Raw genomic sequence first — 9,350 nt, forward strand, 5'->3', positions numbered from 1 at the left:
AAAAAAAAAAAAAAAAAGCATTTTTAAGTATAGCTAAAAGACATGAAATGGTTTGTGTTGGTAATAAGATACTAGAGGCATACACAAGTTAAATTTTTTCAGTTGATCAAATTTTCAGTTTACCGTCTATTTATGGTTTTCTATGAAAAGTGTAAAAAGTGGGCAGATTCAAGGCCAAAGAGATCCTTCACAAACCTTCCTGTCTGGTGTTTATGGAGGGGGCTCAGCATCTAAGACTAATATTGATATGTACTCTATACTCAGTTCATGTCTCCATAACTTCAGTTTGGTGGCAGGGTGCAAAAATGTCTTGCAGGAAAAAAATTATTTGCATTTATAAAGGAAAAAGGTTTGAGACTATTTACAGTATAGCAACAGCTACTACTACTAAAAAAAATACGTGACCATTTTTCACAGGATGAAGTAAACATTTTATAAGGGATATCATGTTAATCATGCAAAAACATCCTTTATAGGTCAAGTGTGAAGGTCTACACCTTAACAGTCTTAACCATGTGTAAACAGATTGTACAAAAACATAATGCTATTGTATGAATTAGTACAAATTTGCTAGAATGCTGCATCAACATTCAGGACAGGAACTATCCACTTTTTAACAATTGATTATTATAAATATAGTAATGCCCAGGATACTATGTTCGCATATCCAAAATTTTTCTACTATTCTTGGGCCAGTTTTCCACTATTTTATAAATTATCCCTCATAATTATAAACCATGGATAAATAATCAAACTGAATCTCTTCAATGATGTTTCACGTAGTTTAATTACATCGATTATAATATTATCGAATTGTCATCTGCATGACCCACCTCTATGATCTGAAATCAAACAGAAAAGCAGGCCAGGCCTCTGATGGACATGAAGGTACGGTGCTGCAGGAGTGGAAAGACTCACTTATCCGGCTGTGAAGAGGGTGGGCAGTTACCAGAAGAGTTGACAAAAGTCTGCACTGTCCATACAGAGTCCTCCCATCTAAACCCAGCTACCCCTGCCTCTCTCGTTCAGTCTTACTTGCTCTGTGTTCTTTCATTAGCGTAGCAGTCTAGAGCGGTGAGCAGAAGAGTCCAGCCAGGAACCATGGGCATCTGCAGCAATTACAGCGGTTTATCTCAGGTCGTCTTCGTTGGCGCTCTGGCCATCTGCATGGCTTTTGTGCAGTCAGGTAACATCACCTCCTTCCCATCTAATCAGTGTTGGATTTCTCATAGTTGTGTCGAGTTCTTAGGAAAGATTCAATGGGTTCTGTTTTGTTGGCGGCTACAGGTGAGAAATTGAGTTTTAGTGAAAATTTTGTTGCTCGTCTTGATGCATGAGGTGTTGGGATCAGTTTATGAATTTGTGGCCATGTTGAAGAATGTCTAGAAAAACCTTGTTTGGAAATACCAAATTGTGCCCACGTGTCATTTTCACCTTGTTGACCATTATGATTTTGCAAGGCCCCGTTCTGTGCCGTGAATAGCCATTGCGGAGCATGAAAGTAGGACATTCAAAGTTAAATAGCAAAAACTTAAATAGCAAAGTGATTTCTGCTGTATGATATTTGCTTTGGGCTTCAAAATCTAAATATGCCACACAAAAAAATAAATATATCCATTGAAAATATCTTTACTCTGGCAGACTAAAGCATCATGCTGACGTCAGTGATTCAGACATTCTCTTTTTCACAACCAGGTGTTGATCCTGAATTTAGTCCTGGGTTCAGTGCTTACAAGGACAAAGAGATAGTTTGTTAGGCTCTAGGGAAAAACAAGACATTTATACAGCTGTACAAAGAGCACAAAGTTCATTTGTACATCCAAAAAAACATAAATTAGTATAGTTGCAACACAATTGTCATTTTTGACCATCATCTCTTAGTGCTGAATAAAATAGTTCCAAAAATATACTGAAATGCACAAACCTGCCCGTAAAGTGAAAGAAAATGACACTTTAAGGCAATCTCAGACTTTCCAGCCAGGATACATGATGTAATACTGCACTTTTAAAGGAAGTGGTGTGATGGCCCAGTTGCTTGATATTTCTTATGTGAACGCATGGTTTCAAAAGTCACGAGTGATCATGATGTCACAGTCTGTTCTGATAAATTGCCAGTATTTCATTACGTTCACTAAAAATGAAGTTTCTTCACTGGCATCAATGGTTCCATGAAGAACCTTTAACATCCATGGAACCTTTCCATTCCACAAAAGGTTCTTCCTGGTGATTCTTTATATATTAAAATGTCCTTCGCATGAAGAAAAAATGGTTCTTTTAAGAACGGTTTATACTGGAAGGTTCTATGGGAACCTGTAGTTCCTCTGGTGTTGCTGCGAAAACCCCTTTGAAACCTTTTTTTTTTTTTTAGAGCGTTATGTTGAAGAACTCCTATTTTTGACTTTTTGGCGTTTTCCTTTTACATGAAAATACTTGACTATGAAGTTTTAATGCATGATGCCTCTCCTCGGCCATAACTATGGTTGCGTGTTGGTATTACTTTAATGTAATTTGTCATTTGTTTTGCTCTTTCAAATGTTTACTTGGTAAAAAATCAGGAGGACAACAAATTCTGTAATGCTAAACAGCTTGGACTAGTGTTGACTAGTCCATGTGAAGTCCAGTCACATTTATTTATATAGCTCATAAAATACAGATTCACAGTAATAAACGATGATGCGAAGTTCAAATATGTGAGACATTCAAATTCTGTGATAAAGCAGCTTTAAAATAGTCATTATTCAGGTTCAGTGTTGGTTCACATCAATTATGAAATGTTTAGTTCAGCAGCTGTACATAAAACGATTGTCGTTATAAAGCTCAGTTTTCGTCTCTGATAGTGCAGTCAAATCAATAATATTACTGAATATGAAATGTCTTTTAAACCTCATAAAATGAACCCAATGCATTTCTGTTCTTTATTGAGTGTGAAGATTCCCGCCCTGACTGACCGGTGGGTGTGAGGTGAGGTGAGGACATGGGCACGATGGCAGAGGATTGTGTCATTCGCATGCACCTGTCTGCATGTTGTCATCTCACAGTTGTGCGTTAGAATACAAGAAACGAGACAACGCTCTTGGCCTTGTCCTCTCGCCAAATGTTTTAGCAGTACTTAATAAATATTTAAGCTGGCCAAGAAGTGACAAACACAAAAAAAAGTGTATTTTTCAAAATCAACAGGTTACGGACGCTGACGCCGAGGTGCGTGCTTTTCCACAGACTGGCTTCATAAACAAGCTTGTTTGACTTGCAGTGTACTGGCTGTGTTTAGGCCGTTGGTCCCTCTGCCTCAAGCCGTCCTCTCTGACCACACAAGCACCCTTTTGTGCCCTCAAGTGAAGGGCTCATTGATGTATCGCTGGCCTCGCGCCGTACCTACAGCCTGCTTCGAGTCAGGAAAATGTGTGTCTTACTGAGCAAACAGACTATTATCAAAAATACTCGTGTGTTGGCCATCCTCGACTTAGTGACTCCAAATATTAACATTTTATTTTAAGATTTAGGGTGGAATATGAGCATTTTAGTGTTTAGTTGCATGGTATAAGTGGCTGCTGCATGTAAATACGTCAATTTTCAACAACAAATGAGCTCTCTGTTATGTGCGAGTTTAGATTTAGTTTGTTTTTGACCCATGCTGTTGGGTTGTTCGAGCAGGGTCAGGCTAGGTATCCCGCTGTTTGTCCATGTTCACTCTGTCTTTGTCCCTTCATTTTGGGGTCAGAACCTTTGTCCATAAGGTGCCCTCTGGGAACTTTGTGCAAGCTGTAACATAGGAAATCAGCTTTGGGCTAGGTGAGTATGGTGTAGGTGAGAAAAGTCGCATGGCTGTTCCATGCCTGCGGGAGATGTGGAATGTCAGTGAGAGATGTGAGGAGAAGAAGAGGGGAGGAACGTGTATGATGGGATACCCGTAGTGCTAATCCTCCATAAAGAAGATCATTGAGTCATATAGAATGTGACTAGCATTTGCCACTTTCTAGACCTGTGCTTAACGTACAGGGAAAAAAACATTCAACTTTTGCAGCTCACTTTAGCAAATACCACATTTTTTGGACATTCCTAACACAAAGGTGTTTTGCAAAACCTTAGGTTCAGCAAAGCAACCATTATGTAATTTTTTTTCTTATGATATCTATAGCCGGTTGCATAAAATATCTTGCTGCTCTCACTTTTTTTTTCTTTTAGTCAAGTCATAATTTTTTTAAAGTTACATAAAAATATGAAAAGGTTTAATTTATATAGCGCCTTTCCATTGCTCAAGGTCACTGTACATAGTGCTATACAAAACATTTGCACTCCGACATAGACAATACAAACACATAGGCCAAATATAGCCACATTATCCAAAATACAAATGAAAAAGATACGTTTTTAGCTGAGTCTTGAAGGTAGACAAAGATGATATTTTACGAAGTGTAAGGGGTAGCGAATTCCATAATTTAGGAGCATTAACACCTAATGACCTACCACCTACAGTGGACAGCCGATAACGAGGAATGGACAAAAGACCAAGCTCAGATGATCTGAGGGACCGGGGAGGAGAGTAGGAGTACAGTAGGTCCGACAGATATAGAGGCGCAAGATCTTAGAAGTAATATCTTAAAATGTATACGTGATGCCACAGGTAGCCAGTGAAGATCATGCAGTAGAAGAGTAATGTGAGGAGAACGCCTGGTGGAGGTGAGATGTATAACATACTGTAACCTTGCCATAAATTTTAGGGAAAGACCAAGAAATAGAGCATTGCAACAATCCAGACTTGATGTGATTGATTGAATGCATGAATTAAGATTTCAGCATCAGCTCGAGTTAGAGAAGATCGAAGACGTGCAATATTACGAAGATGGAAAAAAGATGTTTTAACAACAGAAGAAATGTGAGAGGCAAAAGATAGGGATGAGTCAAATAAGACAGGACAGATGAAGAAGGCTTAGCACGAACCCCGTCATTACCATACATGACTCATTACCAGTTGGTCAGACTAGTTCTAAGATGCTAAGTATATGCAAATATTGTAGCTGTTATTTTAATATATCATATTAGATTATTTTCATTTAATATTCTTGCTTTATTTAGAGATATCAACTTACCTAAATATGCATGTAAATGTGTGTGTGTGTGTGTGTGTGTGTGTGTGTGTGAGAGAGAGAGAGAGAGAGAGTGTGTAAATATCTTTTACCTAAACCTATTTTCTTATCTTCCATCAGAAACAGTTGCTGATTCCTCCCCTACGCTGCAGAATGATAATCAGGACACACTATCTGGTGCTGGAGGCTTCGATGTGACAGCAAAAGCCCCTTTCCAAGACCCCACAGTAAACGCCTTCACCTTGGATTATGAGGATGGAACACACTCAATAATTCTGGAAGAGGAGGAAGGTAAAGTTATTCCACTGATTTACCACTGAAAAGCACATACTAAAGATACATTATCTTCTATAGTTTTGTATTTTAGCAGACGCTTTTATTCAAAGCAACTTACAAAAGGGTTAGGAAAGTTATATCTCATAATATGAGGTTTGGTTTCATTCAAAGTCGATCTTATGGTTTGTGATACTTCTGTTTTCAGTTGTGCTGGGGCCAGGTGCCATCACAGCTATCGTCATCGCCGTGTTCCTCGGAGCCTCTGTTCTTCTCGCTCTCATCGTGATCACGCTCAGAAAGTTCACTGCCTCTTAAGAAGGGACGTTTATGTTTTAATTTCCTCCCTTCCTCAATTCAAATCTCTTTTTACTCTCCTCTGAACTGTATTTTTAAGTGTCTCATTGGTGGCAGGTCCTTTGTGAAATGGATGCTCTTTACCGAGACCTGTTTTGTGATTTCTTTCTCCTATAAAACTCAAGACAGAGAAAAGCAGGCTAAGACTGAACAAAAGGGTAACTGCAATCAAGAGAAATTTTGGTTGCATTTGTTTGGTGACCATATAAGCAATGTTGATATCCTCTTGTAACAAGGTTTAGAATGAAATATTTAAAGAAGGTAGAATTATTATATTAAAGTCACATTTTAAGATATAGTTCAAGCCATGTGCAACTAGTTTTATTTTATTTCATGCTGTATTCTAAAGAATACCTGCAATTTTCTTGTCATTCTAGCTGATTTGTGTAAAATTATCATGTCCTTTAGTGTTAAGAAAGTGTGTGTGTGTGTGTGTATGTATTGAGAAAAGTCTTTAAGAGTGAGTGTTTTTATACGTAAACTGATGAATTTGTTTGTCACCTTGGGATTGGTTACTGAACAGATAAAAAGACCATGTTTAATCATCTTCCAAGAGTGGTGTCTTTCACTTAATTTCAATTTTTTTATATAAATATATTTAAAAATAATGCTTTCCCTTTGGTTAGTTACCTATTTCTATATTCTCTTTATGGTCAGTTTGAAGAGGAGACCTTCCTTAAAAAAATGTAACACAATGTTTATTATGTATATATATAAATGTAGGTCTATTTTAACACTGGACAAGCATGCAACCAGTGCTGGGTTGTGCTTTCATGAAGCACAGTTTGGGGAACATAATATTATGCTAAATTAATGAAATGTTATTGTTTTATATCAATATGGTACAATATTATCAATTTGAAATCAATGTGATAAATTTAGGTCAAATGTAATCTAAAGGTATTCAAGAAGTTGTCTGTCCATTTCCATTTATCTGTCCAGTTGGGTCCATCAAAATATTAATCCAGGCTACTTGTAAACTCTGACAAAATGTTATTTAGTTTGTGTATTTTATCATCACAACTTGTTTATTTTGAGTTTGTACTGGCGTGGTTAAACACTGTCCTACAACTAGTTATAAAAATGTGTCGTTAATTAACGTAACGTAAATTCCTTGACATTGTCTGATTTAACAGGATATCACAAATTTGTGGAAAGCTAGAACCAACGCTAACATATTGTTATTTGTATAAATCTGCGTATTTAATGAACACTGGGTGTGAACATATGTTCTTCTAAAGATTTAGGGTGATATTGGAAGTCTGAAGCACATCGGCTCGTTGGTCTAGGGGTATGATTCTCGCTTAGGGTGCGAGAGGTCCCGGGTTCAAATCCCGGACGAGCCCTTCCTTTTTTTTCCCAAATCGTGCATTATTGAAGTGTGTACTGTTCCTCTGAGTTTTTGTTTTTTGAAAAACAAAAAATATGTGGAAACGAGATTTAATAAAGTTGACGGTTCTTCAGCGTTTCAGATTCAGAGCTTAGCGTCAGCCGTGCTAACGTACTTACAGCGCCTCCAGTATTGTTAGTAGTTGATAAATAACCAATACTTCATCCTGAAAGGTATATTGATAAATAATGTATGCTTCGGGAGAAAAAAATGTCGTTTATAGTCGTTTCTGTATTTTTTTTTTATAGCATTTGTTCTCCAAGTCTTACGATGAGTGATGAATCACTTGTTCTTCTCATTTGCTGTTGTAAGAATCTGTCAAAATAATATCTATGTAATGTAGACGCAAAATGCTATTGACCCCGACGTGATTTGAACACGCAACCTTCTGATCTGGAGTCAGACGCGCTACCGTTGCGCCACGAGGTCAGCCGCATTAGCTCGTAGTGTACTGGGTTTTATCAGCATTTGTCAGCAATAAATCAGAATTTTTTCAAAAAAAAGAATATTTACTTTTTTATTATGGATGTGCGTTTTAGATACAAATGAAAACATAAAAAAGCTGTGGGAATGTATTTAGGTATCATAGAAACATCCTTGATTGTGCGACTAAATATTACTGTAAAGAAGTTGTAAATGAGTACCTTCACCTTGTGACGGTGGCCGGTTAGCTCAGTTGGTTAGAGCGTGGTGCTAATAACGCCAAGGTCGCGGGTTCGATACCCGTACTGGCCAATGAAATATTTTACTGTATGTTCATTTACCATTGTTTTTCATAGGGCTAAATAGATCGTTTTTATAAATAAGGATAAAAAATATTAATAATCAAAAGTGGTGATTATAGACCATTAGAAAGCAAAACACAAACAAACAAATGTTGAATGTAAAATGCATATGTTTAAACAAAAAAACAACTTTATTTTAAACGTTGTGTGCTGCACTAATGTTACAATAAAATCTAACATCTGCAAGGTTCTAAATATGCAACTGAATATTTGAAAAAGAAAAAGATTTGAGATTTTTTTTTATTATAAAGTGATTATAAAACTATAAAAGAGCATGCAAAAGATTATAAAAGAGCATGCATTGTCACAGCACATACACTTGTGGCCTCTTGTTACCAGAATTATCCGATCACTGTCACAGCCTGACCTACAGCAACTGTCAGGCGTGTCATGCTGCACTCGCTCTTGCTCTTTATCTCAGTGCTTTGTGCACTGGTCAGTTCTGTTGATAGACATTCCAATTTATAGGCAGACTGAGAAACAGTTAGGCCAGATAAGAATAAAAACAGAAAACACTCACACCCCCAATGCTTTCTCTTTTTTCAAAGATTTAAAAGATCTTGTATGGCAGGGCAGATTTATGGACTGAGGCCTCAAAAAGAGCATCAGGTCGTGAGTCTTGAGATTGTCAAAGAATTCATTAGTCCACCAAAACATGCTTTTCCTGTCTATTTTTTTCAATTCAAACCACTCTTGTCCCCTGAAGAAGGATATGGGGTCGACAGCTAGGAGCAGGGCCCCCAGATGCATTCATGTTTCAGAACATTCGGCAGTCCAAATCTAATATTCATTATGACAATAAAACATTATTATTATTATTATTATTATTATTACTACTACTACTACTACTATTAAAGTTAATCAAAAATGGTGATTATGGGCCTTGACTAGACAGCACAACATATGACAAAATAAGCAAACATACATTTTAATGGAAAATGCGAAAATATTTTCATATTTATTTAGGGAAATGTCTAATTGTTAATATACATGCTTCCCACGAATCCCACTTCAGAATAAAATTTTTTAAGAAACCATTATTTCCTGTTAACCCCAGTGGTGCAATGCAGAAGTCAGCACACCATCATGATTTAGCACTGATATTTTAAGATAAAAATACATATAGTTGCTTTAAAATATGAATTAAGAACTATCAGCATGGTGTGGTTCGCCGCATCACACTAATGGGTGCCGTAAGGGGACAATTCCAAGGGCCCGGCATTAGAGGGGGCTGCCCGAAGGGGGAGTGCGATTTCTACTGAGGGGGTGAATATGCAAATATGTTGTTCAGGGGGCCCACAAACCATTGTGGCGCCCCTGCACACACACACACACACTCGAAAATAGTCTCTGAGGGAAAATGTCAAGGTCATATACATATTTTGTGCTATAAGTGGCTTCAGGAAGAATCCCACAGTTCACAGTTGTCAGAGGTTCACCTTTTTGTTGACCTTGATTAAG

The 9,350-nt window shown here is 37.3% G+C and overlaps 1 protein-coding gene across 2 annotated transcripts; it reads left to right on the forward strand.

Moving 5' to 3' along the window:
• The first annotated feature begins 877 nt into the window (after positions 1-877).
• On the forward strand, positions 878-6,550 carry LOC306881253 (protein SNORC-like). 2 transcript variants are annotated; one of them, XM_079435258.1, is made up of 3 exons: positions 878-1,186; positions 5,205-5,375; positions 5,566-6,550. In XM_079435258.1, exons 1-3 carry the CDS (start codon positions 1,102-1,104, stop codon positions 5,673-5,675), a joined length of 366 nt encoding a protein of 121 aa, XP_079291384.1. In that variant the 5' UTR covers positions 878-1,101; the 3' UTR covers positions 5,676-6,550. The 2 variants fall into 2 exon arrangements, with proteins under 2 accessions (XP_079291384.1, XP_079291385.1); XM_079435259.1 differs by having other exon boundaries at positions 1,034-1,186; positions 5,211-5,375; positions 5,566-6,544.
• The last annotated feature ends 2,800 nt before the right edge of the window (positions 6,551-9,350 follow it).

This window comes from Barbus barbus (assembly GCF_936440315.1).
Source record: "Barbus barbus genome assembly, chromosome: 15".
Lineage (NCBI taxonomy): Eukaryota > Metazoa > Chordata > Actinopteri > Cypriniformes > Cyprinidae > Barbus > Barbus barbus.